This window comes from Notothenia rossii, assembly GCF_949606895.1.
Source record: "Notothenia rossii genome assembly, chromosome: 3".
In the NCBI taxonomy this organism is placed as follows: Eukaryota; Metazoa; Chordata; class Actinopteri; order Perciformes; family Nototheniidae; genus Notothenia; species Notothenia rossii.
The window spans coordinates 74,996,082-75,023,903 of record NC_136901.1 but is presented as its reverse complement, the minus strand read 5'-3'; the positions used below and the strand labels follow the sequence as shown (position 1 = coordinate 75,023,903).

The window sequence follows — 27,822 nt, the reverse complement described above, 5'->3', positions numbered from 1 at the left end:
TACATGTACTTTTTAATAGAAATCCTGCTCTGCGGGGGTCTGGTAGGAGTTAAGGGCGGAGACGATATAATTGCAATACCCCTGCTCTCAGCCTGGAAGTGGATCTTTTTTTGCAAGGCGTTCACCCATTTCTCTCTCCCTCTACTTTCCTGTCAGCTCTTTAATAAAAGAATGAAGGAATACAAACTTATACAAATAAACCTTGAGAGCAACATGTATTTATTATCACTATCATTATACAATGTCCTTTTTTTTGAAAATATATATTTACAATTGCATAAGTGTAGTGGTTAACATGGACTCAAACAAATGGCCAAAGCAAGGGGTTACAGTTTGCATAATAAAGGCACTTTCTGAGGAGGAAAGGAACACACATGATGAACATGGTCTTATTTGTGTTTCTTACATTTTGTTTCTTGTAGAATCAGAGGTTTGGAAGGGAAGACATCCTTGTCTAAATTTCGTATAAAACACTTTGGGGTATGGCTGTAGATTAAAGGCACAGAAGTCAAAAATGTTTACATAATGTTTGCTGCTCTTCAGGCAAATATAGGCTTATCCAGTTATGGTGACTAACTCTGCACTGGCAACAGCATCACTGTTTAATTTCTTAGAGGCTGAATTTCTCCACGTCAGTCGGATGGAGCTCAGTGCTGGTGGGGGTCTCCTCTCACCAGTGATTACTCTGAGCAGCCACTTCTAGATCAATAATTGGCGGTAAGCGACCGCTGGCCCCGCCCTCCAGGTATCCAGGCTTCACAGCAGGTGTGTCTGAGAGCCTCCTCTTGCTCTTTGTCAGGTCTGGACAGGAAGAGAAATAACGTAATAGTTTCACAGGAGGCCAGATGGAGAAGCAGCTCTGAATCCAAGCTAGGACGTCCGGTTCTCACCTGAGATTGCCAATAACATCTTGCGTCTCGCTCCAAAGGTGGAGATGCCCACTTCCTTCAGATCTTCATCCGACAGAGTGAGGAAGGTCAGATAGTCAATCTGGATGAGTACAGATAGCAGTGGTTTTACAGTTAGCGCTCATTCATGATGCACTTTTCGTTTAAGTGTGTGTGGCTGTTTTGGCTTGCATTCCTTCATGTATGTTCCCATAAAACCAAACTGCACTTGTTTTTCCCTGGATTTAATTTTTTTGATTTAACACAATTGCTTAAAATCATATTCCAGGTGGCAAAGCTATAGCTGGAAGGGTGGCTGAATCTAAAACCGTTGTTAATGTCCCGTGTAAAATCAAGGTTAATCTATTTTAATTAATCACATGTTTAGACACGAGTGTAATCCGGAAAGAATACACTTCCCTTAACATCTTATCGTGAAGGCTGTTTAGTTGCATTGAAAACTAATTTTGTAGGACACAGTGGTTTGTTTATATATTAATTATATTATATGTATATGTTTATATATGTATGTTTAAAGCTCTTGACCCAGTTCTCCCACAGAGCGTGTTAGTGATAATGAAGATGTATTTTCCCTCACTAATAACGTTTATTTATATATAAATTAATGTGTTTACCTCTTGTTGTTCAAACACATCGATGTATTTGAATAGTCCAAGTTGGCTGAGCAGCTCCGGCAGGTCATCTATCATCTGTGGGGAGGGGCTCCGCTGGCTGCAGGTCGACGCCCTCCTCGACGAGCACACACCTTCAAAGTAGCTGCTGTTGCTCGGGAAGCTCTCCGCTGGACATTAAAGGTCAGAGAAAGAGGTTAAAAATGGCGGGGAGAAAGGTGACATACTGTTTTGTTGAACTTAAACACACTTAGGACTTACAGGGTTTGTCATTTCTGCTTCTATTCATTGAGGATACAAATGCAGGGAAGGAGGATGAGGAGGAAGCGAAAGTAGATGGGGGTGAGGAGGGGGAGGAGGATAAAGAAGAGGAGGAGGAAGACACAGGCAGGAATGAAGATGTGGATCCATGTCTGTCCCTCCAGTTCTCACAGTTGCTCCGGTTGAACACCTTCCCCATCTGAGCAGCCCATGGCTATAGGTGACAAAGAGAAATTGTAACGGCATTAAATATAAAGCAGTTTCAAATATTTCACAGCAGCACCTTGCACTACTGTCCCCATCCCCTCCCTTTGTCTCTCTTCTCTTTGTCAGTGATACAGGTCATAAGTCAAACAGTTTCAAGTGATCACATCCTCTTGTGTGAGAGGGTTTCAGTGGACACACAGCCATAGATCCAAATATTTAACAAGAGATCTGCCCCTGTGTGCTGACCTGTGATAATAGCACTGTCTGACTGGACATTATCATGCAGTGAGCAAAGCAAACGCTTCCTCCCAGCTGCCTGGGTCTCAGGAGAAAATTGAACCTATTTGCTCTTATTAACTTAAGTGAGAGTGGGTCTATAGGTCTACCACTGGCTATAGAGCAGTAAGTATGCAGCCATTCAGGAGGCTTGAGAAGAGAAAAACAGCTCAGGTAAACAGGTTGCTAAGAGGTGGCTGTGTTGACTGAAGCGATGGTATCAAACCCAAGGTAATTGAACGAACAAATGAGCAAGTCTTAAAGTCCATCTTGTTTCAGTTGTTTAAAGCAGACACTTACTTGTGCCTGTTGCTGGCTGATGCTGCTGCTCAGGTAGGGTTTGTAGCTGCGGCGGCTGATGTTGCGGAGCTCTTTGATCGCCTCTGCTGGCATGGACTTGGAGAAGCCGAGGCCGCTCCAGGTGTCTGTCGGCTTTTGGACTTCTGTGACCACAGGCTTTCTCAGCATGGCTGACACAACACAGACAAACACACACAGAAGGATACAGACTTAAAACCAGCATTAGCTGATTTTTTTTACCACTTTAGCGCAGATGGTACAAGCGAAAAATGCAACACCGTCATATTGATTTTTCCACAGAGGAAACTCAAGTTTTCTTTCAAATGTGTTGCTCCCTGCCAACTCCTGAGAGAAATATGTGACTCATAAAGTGTTACATGTTCCACTGAGTTCATCAGCTGGTCTCAACCGTGTCTGTCTGATGACTGGTGATGGATAGGTTGCAAAAAGTGGGTTCACTAAGGTTTTTACTAGAAACAGCTGCAACCAGAAACAACACTGATTATGTGTGTTGAGAAGGAACTAACAGAATATTTTTTTAAAACACGGAAATGCTTTTCGTTGAAGGAAACTACAGTGGAGTGGTTATAATGTTTAGGTTTGTCACTATGAGTGTCTACTTTTACATTGCACATACTTCCTCACTTGATACATTGTTAATAGGTTCTAGCAGCTTTAAGGTTAAATATTGAAATGAGCAGATACTTTCATAAAAACTGTACTTGACTTTAGTCCGCCTATTTTAAAAATGCATTGCAGGTTTTTCATGTCTCCTCCGATAGTGTAAATTGGACAAGCTTGGCTCAGGTGTTGAAGAATGAATCACACACAGTGCCTCTCCTTGCCAGCATGTGGCATACCTAATCAAACCTAATTTCGCTGAGACAGATACACACTCTTAAACGACCAACAAGTGACCCTGGGCCTCTTCTGACAGTTGAACAGATCCATGTGTCAATGTGTGATAATAAACTGCAAAGTGCAATATCAATAGGATTATTACTGGTGGGTTATCACACGTGTGGTATGTGTGTGTGTGTGTGTGTGTGTGTGTGTGTGTGTTTGTGTGAGTAACTATCCCATTCATATACTGGCATATGGGTGTCTTAATGACTGTGAGGCAGATGGCCCATTCAAACTGCTAATTCATAATCCCATAAAGCAACTCTGAGGGAATTTAGTACCATTTGGCTACTGATCTTCCCAGTATCTCTCATTCTGCATGATGGATGAGGTTCTCTTTTCTGTGTGTGTGTGTGTGTGTGTGTGTGTGTGTGTGTGTGTGTGTGTGTGTGTGTGTGTGTGTGTGTGTGTGTGTGTGTGTGTGTGTGTGTGTGTGTGTGTGTGTGTGTGTGTGTGTGTGTGTGTGTGTGTGTGTGTGTGTGTGAGAGAGAGGGCACACACAGCTGTGTCTGCATGCAAGTGTGTGTGTGTTGTCAGCATAGTGTATCTAACCCGTGTGAATCTAGTAGCAGTGCCAGTGCTCCTCTATTATAACGCTGGCACAGTGCATCCCATGAACAGGTCTCCTTCATCAGTTGTGTTGGCAGCGAGCGGCACTGAAATGAGTTGCCTCGATCAGAGCCTGCCTCTGCTCGGGATATTAATGTGTTGCCTCCATAACGCACTTGAATAAAACAAATAAGCTACTTCATCCTGTATAATCATATGACATTAAATCCTGTTTTCTCAATTATATGACTAAAAAGTAACCATAAATACAGCAAATTAAACAGCCCTCTTCATTTTGTTTTGTTTGAGGAACTGAGATAAAGTGCTTCTCCATTCTGTGCCCAGTTTACCTCCAAAAGCAACAGATTGGTTATAGGAGGCTTTTCATCAAGCCAAAAATAACTATACAGTAAGCATGTTGGGCCAAATGTGTTTTTAATATATTTATCTGCAGCATACAGCAACTATAGATCAATAAAGAGTATAAATGCTTGCTTAGCAGTGCCCTAGTTGTCGCAGCCTAAATCTGTGCAGAGCTCTTGAAAGCACACTAAGACAGGAAGACATATTAAGCATTCAGGAGCACTAACCTCTGTTTGCCAGCAGTTTCTTCCTCTCATAGTCATAATCCTACAAAGCACAAACAGGAAATGGAGTGGGTAAATAATGCATGAAATTGAATATTTGTTTATCTCTTCACTGAGCACAGGCAGGGGCACCGGACACTTTCTGCTGCTGCGGCAGTAAACCTGTTAATCCTCCGCTCAGTAACCTTTGAAGGTGAGGGATGACAAATGCGAAGGGAAGCAAACAAACACAAACATCGATTCTAAGATCAAATGTGCACCATGGCCAGGGATGTGCAAATCAATAGGTTACATATCATCACAAATCAAATGTTACAGCTGGTTTTAATCTATCATGTTCAGGAGATTAAGGCGTTAAATCGTGTTTCTCTTACTGCCATACACTCTTTTCATTATCTCTAAAACAACAAAGATTTTCATTGATTCAAAATTACCTAATTTTCTTTCCAATAAGATTAATTTGTAGCAAAATAAGGTTGACCATAGGAGCAGTTCATCATTTCATGTAGAAACTGGCAAAAGAAGGACCTGTCCAACTCCATTTTTTTCTAACCTCAGCCGTGTATGACTCAGTGCGAAAATCCTGAGCGTGTGTCATATCTCTCCTCAGGCTGTTCCTCCGCTCACTCCTCCCTCCTTCTATCTCTGCGCTTAGCAATCTGGCACATTCAGGACACACACACACACACACACACACACACACACACACACACACACACACACACACACACACACACACACACACACACACATAAGGAGAGTCAAGGTTAGTTTAGACTGGTATGGCTATACTGTATGTCCAACATTTGAGAACTTATCAGCACTTCCTCTACTGCAGCAGAAATACTGCCGTTTCAGAGACATGATGCTATATAATTATGGATTCTATTAAAAGAGAGCTGCTCTACTTGAAACTGCAATGCAACATTTTTTTGATCCAGAGAACCACGTCGACTCAGCGAAAAGTAAATAGAGATGAGGTCAACACGATTTCTTTTCTCTAACTCCGTTCTCTGTGTTAGCAAGATGTATAGATCTGGCATATGCAGGTGTGTGTGTGTGTGTGTGTGTGTGTGTGTGTGTGTGTGTGTGTGTGTGTGTGTGTGAGTGAGTGAGTGAGTGAGTGAGTGAGTGAGTGAGTGAGTGAGTGAGTGAGTGAGTGAGTGAGTGAGTGAGTGAGTGAGTGAGTGAGTGAGTGAGTGAGTGAGTGAGTGAGTGAGTGAGTGAGAGAATTAGCCACAGTGTAGGGGGTCCACATCTTTGTGAGGACCTTGTGGGAACTAATGTCCTATTAGTTCCCACAAGGTCAACCAATTATTTTAGGTTATGATTTTTTTGGTCTAAGTGACTCTTAAAATGTGTGTAAGTCATCAGGGATCATTGTTAGCTAATACAGTGAGCTCACAAGTGACCTTAACAAGTGTTTTTTACCAGTGAATGCTCACCTGTATGTTAGCGCCTGCCCTGTTGAGTGGCGTCTGCCCTGGGTGAAAACCTTGGTAGCTTCGGGACTCTGGAGGCTGCCCCTCCGCCCCATCCTGCTCATGTAGCTGACTGCCTCACACCCCTCAGATAACATTGGCAAGTCGTAAGCGCTATCATCATCTGATTGGCCCGACTGGTCCTCATTTTCTAGGATCTGAAGGAGACCAGAGAATGTAGTTCTTTTTGTTAATTTTCTATTAAGATGTATACATTAGGAAGAAATCTTTTTTGACTGACAGCAGAATAGTTTAAAAATGAAAGTTGTTTTAAAAAAGTGACAAACCTTCTCCAGTGGCCGGCTGTCTGTTCCCTTGAGCCCTGTCCTCCCCTCGTCAGCATGAGGGGTGAGACCCGGTGGAGGTAAAGGGCGGGTCTTGGAAAAAGTCTGCACCTCTGAAGGGGGAGCTGGCCCAGAGCCTGATCAAAAAGAGGGGAACTGTACTTAAAGAGGTTTGCGTTCTCTTTTTCTTTAACCCAAAACCAATTTGTAGCTACTTGATAAGAGGAAAAACCTGTTTTAAATAAGTTGTAAATGTTTTTGCTTGGAAGTCAGTGCAACCTATTTTCATGACATTTGGATGAAACACACAACTTCACAGATATATATATATATATGTGTGTGTGCTGCTCACCCTGCTCGGAGAGACGAAGCTGCTGCAGCAACATGTTGAGCCAATAGCTGGTCAGCCCGCTGCCAGCCAGCATGGGGTCAGAGGTCAACTCGGTTACCTTGGCGATCTCACAGGAATCCAACCCCAGGAGCAGACGGCGAGCCTCATAAAGACAGGAGATGTTTCTTTCCAGACCTTTCACCACCACTGACTGATAATACAGAGCTTTAGTATTTAACACAATCCAGAAATATTTTAATAAACATGTTGTATCAAATCCAGCGAGTATTTCTTTTAGCTTCTCGTTGACTTCATAGCCCTGGATTCAAGGTGAATTTTAAAACATGAGACTTGTAGGCAACAAAGAACACGATTAACATTTCACTCAAAAAAAACAACACGATTAACATTTCACTCTAGGTCAGGGTTGATTTTAACAAGAAAGCAGTTGTACCTTGCTGGTCTGTTTTACTTTGGGCTTGACACTAATGAAGACTCCCAGGCTTTGCATCATCGGAGCCAGTTTACAAGGATCTGCCTCCCCATCTTCACGCATGTCAAACATCAAACACACAGGCAGACAGTCCTAGATGTCCACAGATAAATAATGTGAAATAACAACAGATAAAGAAAACACAAAAAAAAGATTGACATATGCAAGCAATCAAAAACAAACAAATGCACCTGCCTCCTCTCAGGATTGATATTTAGCATAATTCTACCTGAACAAACCCCCCACACCCCACTGTACCATGAGCTGCTGCCGAGCCAGACACACTCCGTCAGGGTTGCCCTGGATGAGCAGAGAGGGGGGGCTCTGAGGAGCGCTCAGGTCGGGGAGGATGATCTGGGTCTGGGTCTGGTGCATGACGCTCAGGAAGTGAGATCCGTTCTGCCCCAGCAGGAAGAGATGCTGCTGGGAGGTGACATCCATCTGACTGCTCACCACACCTCCTGTGACCTCTGATCCCAGCAGCAGGTCCATCAGGATGCAGGTCGCCTTCTGCCAGTGGATGATAAATACATCAATGAAATTATGGTAAACATTGGAAAACTCTTAGTTATCCCATCTATCCGAAACAAATTGATCGCAATAAGGCTTCATTCACTACAAATCGAGAGACTTGCTAGAGATGGCAAAAATACACATATCCTTTACTGAAGTAGAAGTACAGATACTTGTGTTTAAAAAGTACTGACTAAACTTCTTTACTCAAGTAAAAGTAAAGAAGTATGGGTTTGAAATGTACTTAAGTAAAAAGTACCCATAACTATCAACTGTTTTATAGAGTAACTGACTTCACTTTATATTAATAGAACAATAATGTAATTGTTAGCTAATGAATGTTTCGATGCTGAACAACGGCAAAATTATAACGTTTTCATTGGTCCCTCTTCTTTAGAGAAGGCCAGGAAATGATGGATACACGGATCGTTTTCAAATCAATAGGCACGCAATGAATCTAAATAATAATGATCACGCCACCAAACACAGATTAAAACTAAAGTAACGAGCCTGTTTTGAAAATGTAAGAAGTAAAAGTACAGGTATTTGTGTTAAAAATGTAAGAAGCAAAAGTTAAAAGTTGTCAAAAAAAGTAAAGTAAAGTACTGATACCAAAAATGTTTACTTAAGTACAGTAACAAAGTATTTGTACTCCACTACTTCCCACCTGTGGTCATAATAATCATCAGCTTTGAGCTTACACCGCATTCTGATGTGTATAAACTGTCAACTGGAATAAATGTTTCCCTAAAAGGTTTGAGACTAACCTTGACAGCAGCTGCGTTGCCCTGCAGGCCCCAGACGGTGCAGCAGCTTTCATAGAAGCTGGGCTGTGCCTGGGGATGAGGTGGCATCGCCCTGAAGCTCACGCTGACCCCCAGGGTCTGCACCACCTGCTGGATGAGAGGGGACCCTGCATCTGGCAGAGCCTGGGGAACCAGGCTGACTGGGAGGTCAAAGGTCAAGGACAATGGCTGCAGGTCCTAGGATGGTAAACAAGAGTTAGTTGGAGAGGAGGTAACACAAAAACAAGAGGCAAACACAGAGATGTATGGCTGTGGCTTTCTGACAGATATATGTGTATTTTTGTGCCAGCTACTCTATTAATCATGTTATTGATTCCTGTGCCCTGACAGGAGTGAAGAAATTGAGTTTTGAGACAAATCAAAATGTATCCTGGGTAGTCTCTGCTCAGCCTGTACACGGATCACTCACTCTGATCCTCCTCCTGGCTTCCTCCACTCCCTCTATCGGCCCAGCGATGGACACCTGGTAAAAGTTGAAAACAATGTGATATTTTAATGAATTAGGTTTGTATTCCTTAGACTGATTGAAATGCTGCATTAATGTCTCTACATAGATCGTTACCTGGTTGCTTTTCTCTCCTGAACCGTTGTGTCGGTTGGAGTCGGGAAAATGGATGTGGCAAGATGTGACCTCCATCACCTTTTTGATGTTCCCACCACCTTTCCCAATCACGTGGGAGTGCTCTGTGTAGGCCACGTCCATCTTTAGCGTCACCTTGTTGACCTGGATTTTATTTAAACACTTTTATATAACTTTTCAGATTGGAATGGAGATTAAACGTGATGTGATGCAAACAGCAGCTGCAGAGTCTCTGCCTCCTACAACTTACAACCTACAAAAAAGATTTCCCAAGTGACTTGCTATAAAAGGAAGAAGTAACAAATTGGAAAACATGTAAAAGCACATCATCATCTCCATTGTTGAGATAGAAAGCACCCAAGCTCTCACCCTGGTTTCCAGCACTTCTAGTATCTTCTTTTTGGCTTCCAAAACATTGGCTCTCTTCCCCTCCACCTTCACGTGTGGATCTTGATGGGAACAGGAGTTCAGTTAGAGTTCATTACAAGTGAGTTTGTAACAGTCAAGGTGCAATAGTATGGGAACAGGAATCTGTGACAGGAGGGAGTGACAGAAATATCAAGAATGTGTCACCTTTCTTTGACTTGGCTCCAATTTTCAGCTTGGATGGCCATTTCACCTGAGTGTCAGTTTCTCTCATCACCTGTTGAATCACAGACAATAGGAAGGGTGAGGAAAAAACACGGGGCTCTCATTGTATGCCACAAATCACAACACATACAATCAGAACACACACACAGACATAAACACATACAGACACACATCAGACAGTTTCGTACTAAGAATACAAAGCCTCATTTGCATTTCAAAGACTGCAATTATCTCCTCCATAAAACCAGTAATCACTGGATGCAGAGTATGGAACAAATATTAGAGCGGTGGCTGCTCATACTGCTTTGTAAGCTACATTTAACCAATGCTTTCCACACTGATGATTATCCGTGGCTTTCACAGAGAAAGGCAGCTGGGTTTTCATTTGGTTCATGATTGAAATGTTTCCTGTTGTGGATTTCTACTTACTCTCTCAAAAAACATCTCTCCTGTCTCCCCATCTCCATGCTTGGGAGCTGAAAAACAAAGAAGAAGCAAACTTGAAAAACACATAAACCCACATTTTAAAATGCCTGCAGTTGGATTTGTCACGTTGTGTTGTTCGGCAGCCTCAGTGTTCAATATCAAGCATGTGTGCAGAGTCAACACTTAAATGTTGACTTGTTTGAATTTTTCCAAGCGACAGGAACAAGAGGTTGCCGGGAACATAAACAATTTTAAAAGGCCATCGCTCCACGGTGACATTTACAGGGTACAGAGGGGGGGGTTGGCTCGAGGAACGCCCTCATCACTATGGGTTACGCTGGCCAGAGCTGGGGAATGAGAAGAGAACAGCGCAGGGTGGAGAAGGAAGGTGGTGCTGGTTGGGGAGGGGTAAGCACAAAATTAGCCTAGAGACAGCTAATCACATCAATGGCATTTGCTGACGTACAGACCTCCCACTCGACCAAAACATTCAATAACAACTGCAAGATCAAAAAGGAATGTGTAAAACAAATGTAAGAAAGGGGGCACTGCTCAGCCTATCAGAGTGGAGTCTGGAGTGCAGTCGTACAGGTTGTATCCTTAATGGATGAGATGCTCAAACAATCCCACATGCACCAAATTCCCTTTCCCATCAAGCGAGAGGACAAACAGACAAACATCAGCCTCTATCTGCACAAGACACACACACAGTTTCCCCAGTAACACAAGGGAGGCATTTGTCATAAACCTGCCGCGCAGCGATAACTAAAGGAAGCAGTTACCTCTGCTTCCCAGACAGGAATGATAATAGCAGAAAAAGTATTTTGGATGCATAAGCCATTGCGGGTCATAAATCCTGGTGATACAGCAGCAGGGGTTTGGTGCATGACAGTTATACTGATGGAGACAACAAGGACGCAGCAAGCTGGAGGCCCTGACAGACACACAGGGTCAGGGAGATAACGCAGGTAGGCTACTATGAAGAGCTTCACTAACAGAATAAATATCAGGAAAGCAGCTTATGGAGAGGAGTGAAGTCGATATCAGTGCCAGTCTGCATGGTATTTACAGTAATATGAACATCTCAACTCACTCACCATACAACATGTTCTCCAGCTTCTTCCTGTCGATCCTGAACCTCTCCTCCACCCACTCCGGGTCCAGACTCTGCTCTCTTGCATTCTCCTGCCCCGGCGCTGAACTTCCACCTACTTCCTCCTCTTCCTCATCCTCTTTCTGCTCTCTGTCGGGTTGGGCCTCACTGGGCTCAGGCTTCACTGCTGAGCCGGGTTCTACGCTAGTTTCCGGGTCAGGCTGCTGGGGTGCTATGGTGGCCGGGACCGAAGAGCTTTCCTCGGTGGTGGTGGTGGTGGCCATAGCAGGACTGAGCCCTCGTCAGTGTTTGTGTGTGTGAGAGGATGCGTGCATGAGTGTGACCAAGGAGACCAGCCGGGAGAGGGGAAAAAAAGGGGAGAGAGGGGCAAGAAACACCCCCCCGTGTCTTTTCTTTAAACCCCCCGCCCCCTTCACTTAATTTAGTAGACAAATCTACCTCTTTCTCTGTCTCTTCAAGCTGTTTTAGGCTGTAGGGATTTGCTGCTATGGCCTTACATTGCACATATGTATAAACAAGGTTCATATATGTTCTGTCTGAGGTGCTCCAGGCAGACAAACAAAACTACAGCTTCAGCTGAGGCTCACTCTGTTCTAAGCAAATCCTCTGTAATCCTCAATTCAATGTCCACAGATGGATAGAAAGAAGAGGCCTATGACAAGACAAGATACACACACCTTTCACACACACACACACACACACACACACACACACACACACACACACACACACACACACACACACACACACACACACACACACACACACACACACACACACACACACACATAGCAACACATCCTGAGAAAGATCTTCACTCTAGCACACAGCTAACAAAATAAAAGGGTCACCCAGTTGTCCGTCCACGTCTGCCCTCCCTCCTTTTCCTCTGAATGAGAAGAACAAGGGCTGAGATTTCAGGGGTCGGGAGAAGGGTGGAGGGGTGTGAGGCAGCAACAGTGTGTGCTGTTTTTGTGAAGGGGAGCTTGCAACAATGCTTAGGATAAAAAAAAGAAATTATTCGAAATAAAGTCCTCTTTCTAACTTAAATGTTGAAATGTTCTTAAAGTATAAAAAGAACAAATAAATACTTTTCTGTAGACATTTTTTCCCCTGAGCGTCCTATCTTATGATAAATTGCATTATTACACTGCTAATGTCAATAGTCATAGATATAGACATTTGGAACATGGTATTAACCAAAACACTGCTGAGTTTGGGTTCATCTTTAAAAATACATTTTATGTAAACCTCTAAATAAAGGGGCCAAGTAGCCTAATTATATATGAAAGTACTGAAGTAGAATACTAATACCTTTAAATTGTGCTTAATGAGAGAACTTGCACAATGTTTTTGTTCATTCCCATCTGCCTTCGATAATACCCAGCTCCAGTTTGCACCCACTGCCTTTATTTATTTGTGAACAAGCAGCCAGCCAGAAGGTTGTGAACCCAAGCATCAGGGGAGAAATCTTGCAGAGTAAAAAAAAAAGAGAGAAAATTAGATTTCTAAAATGGCTTAGCACTTATTAAATCCCCTTCCTGCTTTAAATTTACCAAACTTGAGTTCTTGAGTACCGACTGAAAACCCGGGTAAAAACAAACTGCTCAATTAGCCAGGTCTAGTGGGACTCTGTTTCCAGCTCCACTCAGAGTTTTCCATATTGCCCAGACAAATTTGGCCCAAGGCGTATCAGCAAACATTATTTGGCTGTGCAGGGTTTTGAAAACATTGCAAACCACTGCAGGCTAGACTTATTCGCCCAAGGAGGCGAGTTAGGGAAAGACACGATGACTGCATCACCATGGAAACTGGTTAAGGGGTTAGTTATTCCAAGTTTAATCTGACTTTACAACCGCACATCTCCTCCCTCCAGCCCGTTGTTCAGCCCTGACTGACTGGAAGAGGGCTAGCTTCCAGTCAGACTCAGGGCTTGCGTCACTGTTTGATCCGCTGGACAAATAAAGAAAAGACAAACAGTCCTGCAGGGTGACTGATGAGCAGTGGGCATTTTTCTAAATCAACCACTGAACCAATGGGTAAATCCTTTATCTGTCTACAGACAGACAGACAGACAGACAGACAGACAGACAGACAGACAGACAGACAGACAGACAGACAGACAAACAGACAGACAGACAGACAGACAGACAGACAGACAGACAGACAGACAGACAGACAGACACGCAGACAGGCAGACACACAGACACACAGACAGGCTCTTTTGGTGTGCGAATATCTAAGATGTTTACTCGGTTGTTGTGATGCAATGTTTTTCTTGACATTGTTGTTGCAGCTACAAATACATGTTTAACATCACCGGGCCCTGAAAGCCCTGTAGCAGACTGATCAGGAAAAACCTCAGCATACTGTATCCACTGAGATCATGACTCCCCTTACGCTTAGGTTAAGGGTTACATCACCAACTCCAAGTGAATTCACAAGATATCATCTTTACTATTTTATTTCCGGACAAGCACTGTCAATACTTACTGAGACACAGAATATAATTGAGCGTTACCTAATTGTGTTACTAATCTAAATGTGTCCTTTGTCAATATTGAACATGCACTATACTATGTGACTAAATTATCCTCACCTCTGCAAGAAAAGAAAATATGTTCCTACTAAATGTTTTACCTTCTCACAATACACCTGTACAAAAAAAAACACACATATGGGGTAAGTTATTTTTAAACCTCCTACAAACAGAAACTCATCTGTCTTTATGGTGCTGCATTAACAGACCCTCTCCACTGGGTATGAGGAAAGGTGTGTCTTCTCTTGTCCCACCACGTGGCGGCGCTGTGACGCTCTGAGCTCACGGTTACGTCACCTGAGGAACTTCCGGTACATCCCGTGACTGGACACCAACAGCTCTGCCAACAGCCAAACTGTGGAGTAAATCTACGACATTTCCCGGCTTCTGTCGGTATTCATGGGACCAGACGACCCCCAGAAAAATGTAAACATGCCTTTCAGGAGACATCTCTTCAGTTAAAGCTGCCGAAAAACACGAACCATGTGGAGAGTTCACGGGTGTGTTGGAAGAGGTGAGAGTAAAGCCATTGACGCAGAGTGCCATGTTGTCTTTCAAGTTTCGCCTCTGAAATAAACAAGCGCTTTTAATTGTAATTCCCGTGTAGCGTAACATTAGCTGTTAATTGTGCTAAGCTAAAGGCCAGTGCAGTTAGTTCATAAGTAAACAATACGTGTGTATACTAGTTTTCTACTCTGTGTGATTGACACCGTCAGACGGTTTATTTTGGTCCCTGAATGTAGCTCTCACTACTGACCTGCAGCTTTCTGGATCTTCCCATGAATATTCCCAGAGGCTAACTGTGTGTACACAAACATACATTCAGATTGTCACGTGTTAGCAACCTTACCTGCACGACAGACATGCGCACATGCCATATAGACATGCTATGTGTTTTTATTGGGAGAACTATGTGCTTTGTCTTAAAATATAAAACGTCACATATATTCAACTTCACCTTATTTCTTGCACCTAAATGGATGTATTTTATTGTTTTTTGCCATGTCATGTTTTTCTGTTTGTGTGTATGTATATTTTGGGGAAACTGTTAAACATGTTAAACAACCTACACCTGCCCGAACAATACTCTCACATTCGTTGTTTTGATGACAGTTCATCACAACTCGGTGTACACAAGTTACCCACTTACAATAACTTATGTGGGGTTCTTACAGCCTTGGTGAAATGCATTAACATAAAGTAAAAATAACCTATTATTTGTAATGAGATGGTATTTCAGGAATTTGTTCCTGCATGAGTGCCGCTGCATATTTTCTGCTACTACTTTCTTTTAAACGTCTCATAGCTTGCTATAATTTCCTAGAAATGATCAGATATATAAACGTGTGAATTAGTCAAAACAATTCCTGAGAAGGACTTTTGTTTTTCAACAGTGGGAATGAGTGTCTAATTTTGCGGTTTTTGTCTTCCCCTCACTTCAGTTCTGCACCGATGCCATGGCAGCTCCCCCCTGCGATTGCCCCAGAACCAGGGCCAGTCTCAGGGTCTGGGGGAGGTGGAGGGCATCCACAGCTCGGCCGTCATCTCCAGCTCTCGACACTCCTCTGACATCAGGTACTTTCCAGACCTCCACTCTGCTTTTAACACAGTTCAGACATTGTCCAGGTCGGATGAGAAAATCCTACAAAGCTAGACGTGAGAAACAGAGAAGAAAGCGTGGAGCGTCTCTCTTTGATCTCAAGACTTCTTTGCCTTTGAACTTCCAATGAAAATAAAACATTTGAGTTATCGTCAGACGGCAGAGAATACCCTCAGATAATTTCTTTCTTGTTCCTTTACCCCGTCCTTGAACTCGTTCCCCCACCCCCTTTCAGCTGGTTGCATCATCCAGCAGCTTTTGCGTGAACAGGGTCAGTCGAGGGCACAGAAATAAATCCATGTGCCTTAAGCAGAGTATCTATGTGGTAAAAGTAACAGGCATATAATTGTTATATTTAGTTTGTGCTTTTTTTCTGTCAGCTTTCAGAAAGAGGAGGATGGAGAGAGGAGGAAGAAACAGAGGACCTCTCAGTTTGGCTACACGGAGCTGCCACGTTACACAGCCCTGGATGCCGTGGGATGGGTATGTCTTACATTTCAATAAAAAACACCGAACTTAATACCAGGACGACTATTTGGATGTCCTCAAGGCATCACAATTTGTTTTCAGGAGGCGAGTGGGTCTGAACTTATTAGACAAATATCCATGGACTATTTGTCCATGGATATTCTGACATATTAAATATATTAAGAGTGTGCCACTGTTCTCATATCAACAGTTATAATCACTTTGTATTTACTGTGTACAAATGGAAAACTAAACTAATCTGAAACGTTTTTCAGCTAATTTTATTTTTAAGTAAATGCAACAGTTACAAATATATGAGTGAATCATTGTGACACATTTGGCCTTTGCTACAGTATGATCTGGTTTGCATTTGCTCCCATACACTCCACTGTGTATTGGACATTACACTAGTGGCCAATAAACAGTGGAGTGTATGGGTGTTTATTCGTTAGGCTTGATCACAAGTTGCTCTAGGAGGCCACACCTCCTGCCACTTCTTATTTTCTCGGGGGATCCACACATTAATATTTGGGTGCAAGCTTTTAGACCTTTTCCAAAGTCCGTTAATACAAAATACACGAGCAGATTGCTTAGCACCATGCATTCCCCAAATGAACAGTACAGAGCTAGACATGCAGCTCTGTGCTGTGTAATTTAAAGCTTGGCAGTACATTGATATTAGGATGTTTTGTGCCAGGAGTAGAAGTTCACATCTCATGTTCTCATGACAGAGGTGACAGTGTCTCTGATGTTTCTCCACAGGGTGCTGCAGCAGTTCTTTTCATGCAGGTCTGTAAGAGGATCCATTTCCAGTTCTCCTCCAACGCTGAGCAGAGTCCGATCCCTGGAGCCCTGACCGCCCCCTCCACCCTGCACAAGTGCGGCTACCGCATCCTTCTGGAAATCTGTGAGTCATTATACTGTACACATGCAATTGGTCCCTTTTTTCGTATCAACTGATATAAACCATTGGCAAGATAGTTTCACAAAACAGACATTAAATCATCTCAAACCCAAAGCTTACTTTCCTTTGAATCTTGCGTTATAAGAATGCTGACGTTGTTTTCTTGTCTGGCTTTTCAGTGTCCAGACGTGATGTCCTGCCCAGAGGACGCAGTGTGTTGTGTCTGCAGGGGGTCCCAGAGAGACAGGACCAGGATCAGAGCAGCAGCAGCAGCAGCAGCAGCATTTCAGAGGAGGCCAGTCCCTACAGCAGCAGTGAGCAGGAGCATCTGCCCGCTGACTGCTCCCTCTCTGACCCACAGAGGGCGCTCCTGAGCCAGGATTCTCCTGCACCCGGTTTGTTCTGTTGTCTGACAGTGTGGAAAGATTGTTTGAACATAGTATTGTAGCGACCCTGCATTGCTGAACTGGGAGAGACTCACAAGGGGATTGTTGGGGGGAAGACGTTGCCCTAGTTAGCCGGATAGGGCGGGGAGAAAAAGGGGGTGGGGTTTACAAGTGACCGGAAGAGGGTCAAGCTACGGCGGGAGAGCTAGTGAGGGATCCTGAGAGAGCTAAGAGACAATACCGCTACCTATCTTTGTTGTTTTGGGCAGTCTTCCAACCCCGGGGTTTAGTCTGTTTGTAGGGTAATAAAACCCGGATAAATTACAGCCATCGTGTCCTCCTCATTTAAGTAGTTAGCCACCCGTGCGGCGGAGCCGCGAACGCTACATTGGTGTCAGAAGTGGGATCTCCCCAGCCCCCAGTCCCCGCACTACAGTTGGCTAACTACGCTAGCATCGCTAGCCACCGCCGGAGGACCGAAATGGCTGAACACGGTGAGAACACGGACTTATATGCCCCATACACCCCCCCAGAAACACCACGGAGGAAGCCAACCAGCGATGCACAGGTGGTAAGGAGAAAGGGAAAAAAAACAACCTACTCACCCCTTGCTACACTGCTGACGGACCTTCCGGAGGAAATAAAAGGAAGTCCGGTTAAGTTTGCTGCAGCCACCGGATTGCTGACTGAAAGAGCAGATGTAAACAAAGACACGTGTGGACCGGCTCCGGTGGATGCCCAACCAAAATCTATCCCGGAGTTGGAGAGAGACATAACGGCAAGTAAATGGGGTGGCCAACAAAAATCTATCCCGGAGTTGGAGAGAGACATAACGGCAGGGAAATGGGGTGGCCGACCAAAATCTATCCCTGAGTTGGAGAAAGACATTACAGAAAGTCTAGAGGAACGTTTTATGCAGAAAATGAGCATTGCAATGGAGCGTGCTTTGGGAAATGTTCTCAATAACTCAAAAAGTGACATTAAATCCATGAGGGGAGGGGAAGCACAAGATGTTGGGGCTAAACCTCATGAGCCCTATTGCAATGTAAATTCTAACCATGCTACTGACAATGCCAGTGTGAGCTCCGAACCTGCTAACGTTAAGGATGCTCATATCACTGTTGATGTCCCATGCCCAACAACAACCCCCCACCCAAGTACATGCCCCAAAGCAAATACCTACACCGCCAATGGACTCGGCCAAGGTAGCTCCCTGACTGCGGGCTCGGCTAGTCCCTCTACTACCAATAGCCAAACCAGCGATGTGGTAGCTGCTCTGACCACCGCCCTCACCACGGCATTGATGAATGTGCAGGGACCGACACCTTTCCCCAGGGAAGGCCAGCTAAAGGTCGGACGCTATGATGGGCTCACTTCATGGGAAACGTACTGGGCCCAGTTCAACCTCCTAGCGACTGCGAATGGCTGGTCCCCTGCAAAGAGAGCAGTCCATTTAATATCCGCCCTGGAGGGTGAAGCTAGAAAAGTACTACTTGATGTGACTGCTGCTGATCTTGAGAACCCACTAGCTATTTCCAGAGCACTGGAGTGACGTTTTGGAAACACTGCCCCTGCAGTTGTGATGCGGCAGAGGTTTAATGAGCGGATGCGGGGTCCTGGAGAGAAGCTAGGAGTTTTTGCAGCGGAACTGCGCTACCTGGCTCAAAGAGGATTCCCCGATTTCGATGATGCAACCCGCTTGGTGCTAACGAAGGAGGCATTCATCCGTGGCCTGCAGCCCATCCCATTACGGCAGCAAGTCCGGCTCGCAGACCCACAGACCTTGGGAGCAGCTCTAGAGAAAGCACTGGTGGTGGAGGACATCTTCCTGGAGGGTTTTGAAAATGGCTCCACGCAGACATTGACACGACCTAAGGCTCAAACGTATAAGCCTCCTAGACCCAACCCTCCTCCGCTCGGCACAGAGAGCCCACCGTTGCCCCCAGAGGGTCGACAGAGTCAAGCCTGCTATAATTGCCACCAAAAAGGCCATACATGGCGCTTTTGTCCAGCTCCTGTCACCGCTCCGGAGGGTTCAGCGCCGGGAAACGGGCGGGGCTCGGTGTAGAGGGGAGTCGACCGAGCCAACCCTTGCCCCCCAGAGACTGTGACACTCAACCGGTGATTAGAATACTCCACCTCCCCTCTGCTCACGCCCTTTGCTCCCTTGACACCTTCCCCACAGACTGCTGCAGAATACCTGTACTGGTCAATGGTCAAGGGACCCATGCCCTGCTGGACTCAGGCTCCACTGCAACTGTTCTACACCCGGATCTCCTGCCAGCCGGAACTCAACCCCAAGCCACCGAGGTCCCTCTCATTACCATCACCGGGGGAGAGGCTCCCATGCTGGGGATGTGTGAAGCACACATCCAAGTAGGAGCATATTCAGTGCGGCAACCGGTCTGGGTTGCAAAACTCAGAGAGAACTGTGTGATTGGACAAGACTTTCTGTTTAGGGCAAGAGCAACATTGGATTTTAACGCACAAGCTATTACCTTTCCAGGCGGGGAGTCTATCCCCTTCCTCAAGGAGGGCGCCGGGGACGTTGTAGTGCAGGGAGACCCACCAGGTTGGCTGGATCCTCCACAGTGGGGGCCCCCTTTCGCAGAGAGCCCTATTCCCCCACTGGATGAAAACCACCCACCATCAGACTCGGTGGTACACGGCCAGCCACCGGTACCGGCCATTGTACAGACCGCAACTGTAACCCCCGAGGCTGAAATGGAAGCCGCAGCGAATTCAACGGTCGCAGACCTTTGGGAGGAGAATCGGGAGGGCCTGACCTCAGATCAACAGGATAAGCTCTGGGACCTTTTGTATAAGTATCGACACAGTTTTTCCACCCACCCCAACGATGTAGGCTGCACACACTTGGTCCAGCACTCTATCGATACAGGGGACGCACAGCCAATCCGGCAACGGCCTAGGCGAGTCCCCTACGCCCGCAAAGCAGCTGCTAACCAAATGATACAAGAGATGAAAGAGGCTGGCATTATCGAACCTTCAGAAAGCCCCTGGGCTTCCTCGGTCGTAATGGCCCCAAGAAAGGCCGGAGGCTGGAGGTTTTGTGTCGACTATCGGCCGTTGAACGACAAGACTGTAAAAGACTCCTATCCACTGCCTCGGATAGATGAGTCTCTTGACTATGTGGCCGGCTCTGCATGGTTTTCCTCTTTGGACCCTCCGGAGCGGTTATTGGCAGGTGGCCATGGCCCCAGAGGACAAAGCCAAGACTGCCTTCACCACAGGACGTGGCCTGTGGCAGTTTACAACCATGCCATTCGGGTTGTGTAATGCCCCAGCAACATTCGAAAGGCTAATGGAGAAGGTCCTCGCTGGTGTGCCCCCGGAGCGTTGTCTCATCTACTTGGATGATCTCCTCGCACATGGACCCAGCTTTGACTCCGCGCTCGAGAACCTGAGGGAGGTTTTAGAGCGGATCAAGGGTGCAGGCCTAAAGCTTCATCCTGGGAAGTGCATGTTGCTGCGACGTGAGGTCTCCTTCCTGGGGCACCGAGTCAGTGGAGCCGGCATCAGGACGGAACCGGACAAGGTTGGAGCCGTCCGGGACTGGCCCACCCCCACAGATATCCACCAGCTGAGGTCCTTTTTAGGATTAGCGTCCTACTACCGGCGTTTTGTGGCGGGATTCTCGACGGTCGCTGCGCCTATGTTCAGCTTGATGCGCAAGGACACACCCTTTAAGTGGGGACCTGACCAGGATGCAGCGTTCCAACAGCTGAAGCGCGTATTATGCGAAGACCCGGTGCTGGTTGCCCCTAACCCAGAGCTGCCATTCCTCCTTGACACGGATGCCAGCAACACGGGCATTGGCGCTGTACTCTCGCAGTTAACCCCAGAAGGAGAGCGGGTTGTTGCGTATCACAGTCGCACCCTTGATAAACCGGAGAAGAACTACTGTGTAACTCGCAAAGAACTGCTGGCGGTGATTGATGCTGTGGGGCATTTCAAGCATGTCCTCTGTGGCCTCCCATTCATCATCAGAACCGACCATGCTGCGTTGAAGTGGCTTATGTCCTTTAAGGAACCGGAAGGACAAGTAGCAAGGTGGATCGAACAGCTCCAGGCTTTTCAGTTCACCATACAACATAGGGCTGGAGAAATTCACACGAACGCAGACAGTCTCTCTCGCCGGCCGTGCGCCCCAGGTTGTTCCCACTGTGACCGTGCTGATGAGCGGGAAGCGGTGAACCTGAACCCGGGGATGGTGGTCTGTCGGGCCCTCTTACCCAACAATGCGAATAGGTGGAGAGAGATGCAGCTTGAAGACCCTGACCTTAAAATGGTCATGGGATGGCTGGAGTCCGACGTGCGGCCGCCTTGGGATGAGGTGGTTGCCCTCTCTGCCACCGTCCGAGGACTCTGGTCTCAATGGCCGGGAGTGGAACTCCAGGAAGGAGTCCTGAAGAGGTGCTGGCGGGAACCCGCCACCGGAGAGGAACGCTGGCAAGTCGTTGTACCTAAAGACCTCCGCAAAGAAGTGCTCCAGGTGCATCATGGATCCCCTGGAGTTGGACACTTCGGAGTAACAAAGACGTTGCGGCGACTAAGACAGACATTCTATTGGGGCCTGAGCCGGAGGGATGTTGAGGACTACTGCCGCCGCTGTGATGCCTGTACGGCTCGTAAAGGACCCCAGGGCCAGTCCCGTGCACCCTTGCAGCAACATTGTGTGGGGGCACCGATGGACCGAGTAGCCGTCGATATACTGGGGCCACTCCCCCGTACTACTGGAGGGAATCGGTATGTGCTAGTCGCCATTGACTACTTCACAAAATGGCCGGAAGCGTATCCCCTGCCTGACCAGGAGGCAACCACCGTAGCAGAGGCCTTGGTGCAAGGGATGTTCAGCCGCTTTGGCACCCCCTCTGAGCTTCATTCCGACCAAGGACGGAACTTTGAGTCACAGGTTTTCGCAGCAATGTGTAGCCAGCTTGGCATTAAGAAAACTAGGACCACCCCACTTCACCCACAAAGCGACGGTTTAGTGGAACGGTTCATGAGGACCTTGGGTGCTCAGCTGGCCCTCACCACTGCCCCGGATCAAAGTGACTGGGACCTGCAGATACCCCTCATCCTCATGGCTTACCGCAGTGCAGTCCAAGACTCAACCGGCTGTACTCCGGCGTTGTTGATGTTGGGCCGGGAGCTCAGAACGCCACCGGAGTTGATGTATGGACGGCCTCCGGATGCACCTGATGCCTTGGCTGGTCCGGAGTATGCCAGGCGGCTGCAGGATCGTCTAGAAAAGGCCCACAGCTTCGCCAGAAACCAGTCTCAACAGGCAGGTGTCCGCCAAAAGCGGGTCTATGACGTGCACGTCAAAGGTCAGGATTTCCAGGCTGGGGACCTTGCCTGGGTGTATGGACCAAAGAGAGTGAAGGGCCGTTGCCCCAAGCTGGATAGCACATGGGTTGGCCCTTGCTACGTGGTCGAGAGAGTGGGGGAGGTGGTTTATAGGGTCAAACTGGTTCCCAGAGGGCGCACAGTGGTACTGCACCGGGATAGGATGGCACCTTACAAAGGGGACCAACAGCCAGCCTTTCCTGTGACCCCTACTAGAGCACGGCGCGGGCCCCCCCGCCGAAGGAGAGACCCACCGATGCAGCCACTGGATGTCCTTCAAGGGGAGGTGGTGACCCCGCTGGGAGCAATAGTGCCACGGAATACTACTCCACAAGTGAATCATGGAGTAAGGAGGTCGCAGAGGGAGCGACGGATGCCGGTTCGCTTTCAAAGTGTTGCTCTACCTCGGGGACGAGGAATTACCGGGGGGGGCAATGTAGCGACCCTGCATTGCTGAACTGGGAGAGACTCACAAGGGGATTGTTGGGGGGAAGACGTTGCCCTAGTTAGCCGGATAGGGCGGGGAGAAAAAGGGGGTGGGGTTTACAAGTGACCGGAAGAGGGTCAAGCTACGGCGGGAGAGCTAGTGAGGGATCCTGAGAGAGCTAAGAGACAATACCGCTACCTATCTTTGTTGTTTTGGGCAGTCTTCCAACCCCGGGGTTTAGTCTGTTTGTAGGGTAATAAAACCCGGATAAATTACAGCCATCGTGTCCTCCTCATTTAAGTAGTTAGCCACCCGTGCGGCGGAGCCGCGAACGCTACAGTATTTTTCTCAAACTGGTGTTACCCTAGTATCTGTTGTTCAAGAAAAGTAATACTTTGTCTTTCCTGACTCACAGAGGAATCGCTTCTGTCAGCATCCTGTCCTCTGCAGAATGACGACCACACGGAGACACAAGATGCTAACGACAAGGTGAAAGTCTATCTCCTTTAGCGGCTGTGAAGTTAATAATAAAAAAGCAGCATTTATTTCTTCTTCCTAAGTTGTCATTAACTTGCTACTTGCTGTTTTCTAACCTCCTCTGTGTTTTCAGGACATGTTGTCTGCTGAGGAGAGGCTGGCAGGAGCAGCACTGAATCTCAGACATGTGGGAGAAACCAGCATTCCTGTCATCCTCAATGTCATTGGTAATGATTTATTGACACCATGTCATATTCACACATTCATTTCTACTCCACATAACATGTTACACTACACTGGTGGGGAAAAAATAATCTGCATTTGTTTTCCTCCATCCATATCTGATATCTTCTTCTGTCTGTGTATGCAGGTCTAGAAAATGCAAATAGTAAGAACTACGAGGAAGCTTTTACATGTTTCCTAGCTGCAGCTCAGCAGGGTTACAGCAAGGCCCAGTTCAACACAGGTGTGTGCTACGAGAAAGGCAGAGGAGTCGAAAAAGACAAACAGAAGGTAAGACCACAGACATCCAGAACATTTCTGAAAGCCGTCACAAATACTCCTGTCCTGTCTGAGGAATCAGTCTTGATATGATGCTTGTGTCTTTTCTCTTCCAGGCTCTGTATTACTACTGGCAGGCAGCAGCTGGGGGCCACAGACAGGCTCAGTACCGATATGCAAAGCTGCTCCTGACCAGCAGGGGGCAGCAGAGTTTAGAGCAGCTGAACACAGCCATCAACTTACTGGAACAAGCTGCTGCTGCGGGACTCACCAAGGTAAGAAATCGTAACATCTTTAAACTATCAATTAAAATGATTCCTCATATAATACCTTTGCAACTGTAGTATATTAACGTACTGTTAAACAACACTTAAAATATTAGTTTGCAACATGGCTTTCCACATTACTGTTCAGTAATGAAAGATTTTCTTTTAAAACCTCGAATTATAAAAAAATCTAATATGTCACCGTAAGATGAGGACAGGTATATCACATTCTCTCCTCCGCTCTGTTTCCGAAGGGCGGGGCTCTGCTTCCCACACACACACACACACACACACACACACACACACTCGCACACTCGCAGTCAGAGACAAGAGCAGAGGAAAGGAGGAGAACAACAAAGTGTACAAAAGTTAAACAAATCTGCATTATAGCCCGGAGCTCTGCTGTTGGTCATGTAAGTCCTGGGTGTAATTTCCACATGTCCACCCCCCTGTTCAAAATCCAGTTTGTGTCAGTTTTGTTAGAAGCTGTTTCTACAACAAGCTGGAGGGAGAGCTCTCTCCTGTCAGACTGAGAGGCTGGTAACTACAGCTCAGTGAGGTAAAGGACACTGAGTGATAGGATAGTTCAATTTAGTCTAAGTTATCTCAGTGAGTCTCAAATTGTTTGGTCATCTATGTAAACAATATTTACAATGCACACCTTTATCTATTTAATATAGTTGTACAAAATAAAGTAATACTTCATTCTAATGTGTAAACAGTAAAAAAAAAAAAATACTGTTTAAAAGGGGAGAGATTAGGAAAATGTGCATAAATAAAAAGAAAGTATGCTAACTCGGTAAGATAAGAGAGAGGAGTAAAGAAGTAAAATTAATTTGTTATTGGTTGTGATCATATTCTAAAGATGTTTGGATTATTGAAATATATATACAGTTCTGTTTCATGAGTGTTGAGAGCTGTATCCATAAATCTCTTCATCTCGTGCTCAAAGTGCACCAGATTGATGCATTTAACTTCAACATTTAAAACAAGCTCTTCCCGGGGGAGCATGCCCTCGGACCCCCCTAGAGTATGTGAGGTCCACTCACAAATAAAGCAGGTTCACATGGAGAGGATACTAGATACGTTTGCCAAGCATTATACACTACACATTTTTCTTGGATTGCACCAGTCCTAACAAATATTTAGTTAGAAAGGCAGGCAAAGGGATTCAAATCGAGAACTATTTCCATTGTGGAGGGCCCACAGAGACCCTGTTTTGTTTCCCCCCCACTTCTCAAACCAAAGTAACTTTCCCCCCCCCTTCCCCGGATCGCCCATCATCGGACCGCCCTCATCCCGCCGGGAAACACTGATTTAGCAGCTTCAGTTTTAGCGTCCAGGTATAGTACATGTTGGTCCGCTGTCATGGCTAAATGGGACATTATAATAGAAATAACATACATTGTTGTAAAACTACAATAATTTCAATAGAGTTTGTTTTGCTGACCCACATCGTCAGAGTCCACATTTGCTGTAACCATGAGTATCTCGGGTGTTAACAAATCAGCCATTACTGGATTATTACGGATGCTTGATGCCGTATCACTACAGAAGTGAATCTACTCTCTGTTTCTCCCCCCCTCAGGCTCAGGTCTGCCTCGCCTCGGTCTACTCTCAGGAGCCGGTGAGAGACGGGAGCAGGTCTGTTCAGTTCCTGCAGATGGCAGCAGAGAGCGGAGTGAGTGTCTTTCTAGATGCTTCTAGAGTTTTATGATGAACATTCAACTCCATCCCTCTGTACCCAACCATTTGTAAAATACCCCTACTAACGCTTTCTGCTGCGGTTGTGTTAAAGTGATATTAACATTTCTGTTTCTACAAGTCAATCTAGAGCTACAGCCACGCTGAATATCCCACTGTGTAGTCATACGCTATGCTTGATTGAATAGTGACATCTTCCATACTACTGTCTCCATAATGCCTTGATAGATAAATAGATGGAAAGATGTACTTCATTGAAACCAAATTGGGAAGTTCCTGTTTCGCAGCAGGTTATCAGGCATTGGACAGGAATAACATATCTGCAGTAAATATATACAGTACATGTCGGCACAAAAAAAGATACATTTCTATAGAGTATCCATAAAATACACAATATAAAATGTGAAGAAAGGGTGCCAGTTTCTTTCAAACACAACAACAATTACACAAATAACAAAGTTATCACCAAGTTCCTGGCGTAGGTTATAACATGACATATTAAGTTTCCTTCACATTCTGCAGAAATCTACCAGGGCAAGTTCAGATTGTAAAAGATTATTCCTGAACATTAAACAGTGTGTACTTTTGTTCACGTGTGCAGGACGACACCGCCCTGCTGTTGCTGGGTCAGTGTTTTGAGAGCGGCTTTGGGGTGCAGCAGGATCTGAGGACGGCGATGAAATACTACAGACGATCTGCTCAGGCAGGCAACAAGCAGGCGAAGAGCTTACTGACACCTCCTAATGATGCATCCAGAAAGAGTAAGCACACATTTGTATTAGTCATTTACATTTCTTTATTTGTTATAGATGACGCTGCATGAAATAAACTGTCAATGAGCCAGGACGTTAGTGATGATATCTTTGAAATCTTCCCTCTCCTCCGCAGCAGAAGATGCAGTTTTGCGCTCTATCCGCTCGGCTCCATGTTTCTCTGAAGCTGAGCGTCACATCCAGCAGCCTCTCCTCTCTCTGGCCAGTCGACTCCTTCCCTCCACCTCTCCACCCGTCACCCTTCCCCTCCTGCCTCACTCCTGGAGCACAGGGAGCCTGTGTGTCCCCCCGGCGCTGTCCTGCACCCCTCTGCACCCCCACCCAAGCAGCACTGAGGGAGGAGCATGCCAGTGGACTGTTGGGATAGGATAGTTAGACTGAGCCGTACAATCAAACTGAGGAGTGTATTTTAAAGAGTGAATATATTGTCACTAGAGAAGAAAGGTCAGTGTGTGTGAGGTGTGTACATTTTGAACTTCTATGAATAGATTTTATACTTCAAATAATTGTTCACAATGTTTTATAAGTTTGAAAGAGTAGTTGGATACAAGGTCTCATCATATTGTGTGTAGAAAGAAAATGTGATGCTTTTTTATTATATTTGTTCTTACACTACAACATTTTTTGTGATTATAAGTTCTCTGAGTAAGAAATTGTGATAATGTGCCTTTAATGGGTTGAGAATCAAAGGTAGTTACTTGTTTTTCTCCCTATGAAGTTTAATCGCATAAAGAGTTTTGTTATAAGTGTGTCTGTAAACTGTATTGCTGCTGACACCTCTGAAACTGAAAAAGTGCTTTAAGCTAATGTCATAAGTTAACCTTCAATAAAACCACTGTATATTCGTAGAAGAACAACTGCGGAGGAGAAAAAGGAAATGCTTTGTGACGGTCAAACCTGTTTAACATACCAAAGGGAATTATTATGCACTGATGTTGTACTGTTATAGACACACAAAAGTAAAACAAAAAGTATACCCCTGAAAAGCGTTGTTTGTTTTTTTTGCAGCTTTGTAATACTGGTGAGCAATTAAATGAGCAGAGAATATTGTAATCTATTCACAACAACATCGATTTGAATTAGGCTGTACTATAACATCATTAGTTTTATGACAACTTAAAAGCAATCCTCGTACATTATTTACCTAAAGAGAACAGTAGAAAGGACTAAAACGGTGTTGCTGAGG

General features: G+C 45.6%; 2 protein-coding genes across 3 annotated transcripts; one reads left to right on the top strand and one right to left on the bottom strand.

Annotated features, from left to right (window-relative positions):
• Window positions 1–210: 210 nt before the first annotated feature.
• On the bottom strand, window positions 211–11,547 carry bicc2 (bicaudal C homolog 2). Its single transcript, XM_079672058.1, has 19 exons — window positions 11,205–11,547; window positions 10,111–10,157; window positions 9,664–9,733; window positions 9,460–9,539; window positions 9,073–9,234; window positions 8,920–8,973; window positions 8,472–8,687; window positions 7,450–7,701; window positions 7,153–7,284; window positions 6,720–6,909; window positions 6,371–6,504; window positions 6,048–6,241; window positions 5,156–5,261; window positions 4,606–4,645; window positions 2,564–2,733; window positions 1,781–1,994; window positions 1,523–1,689; window positions 891–990; window positions 211–801 (listed from the first exon to the last, which is right to left on the bottom strand). The coding sequence occupies exons 1-19, from the start codon at window positions 11,482–11,484 to the stop codon at window positions 671–673; spliced, it is 2,739 nt and encodes a 912-aa protein (XP_079528184.1). The 5' UTR covers window positions 11,485–11,547; the 3' UTR covers window positions 211–670.
• A 2,493-nt stretch (window positions 11,548–14,040) lies between these two features.
• Window positions 14,041–27,622, top strand: dele1 (DAP3 binding cell death enhancer 1). Of its 2 annotated transcripts, none has more exons than XM_079667988.1 (12): window positions 14,041–14,274; window positions 15,203–15,335; window positions 15,741–15,843; window positions 16,591–16,735; window positions 16,912–17,127; window positions 23,331–23,404; window positions 23,526–23,619; window positions 23,763–23,905; window positions 24,010–24,168; window positions 25,748–25,840; window positions 26,465–26,624; window positions 26,755–27,622. In XM_079667988.1, the coding sequence occupies exons 1-12, from the start codon at window positions 14,244–14,246 to the stop codon at window positions 27,006–27,008; spliced, it is 1,605 nt and encodes a 534-aa protein (XP_079524114.1). In that variant the 5' UTR covers window positions 14,041–14,243; the 3' UTR covers window positions 27,009–27,622. The 2 variants fall into 2 exon arrangements, with proteins under 2 accessions (XP_079524114.1, XP_079524113.1); XM_079667987.1 differs by having other exon boundaries at window positions 14,042–14,274; window positions 26,752–27,622.
• Window positions 27,623–27,822: the final 200 nt, after the last annotated feature.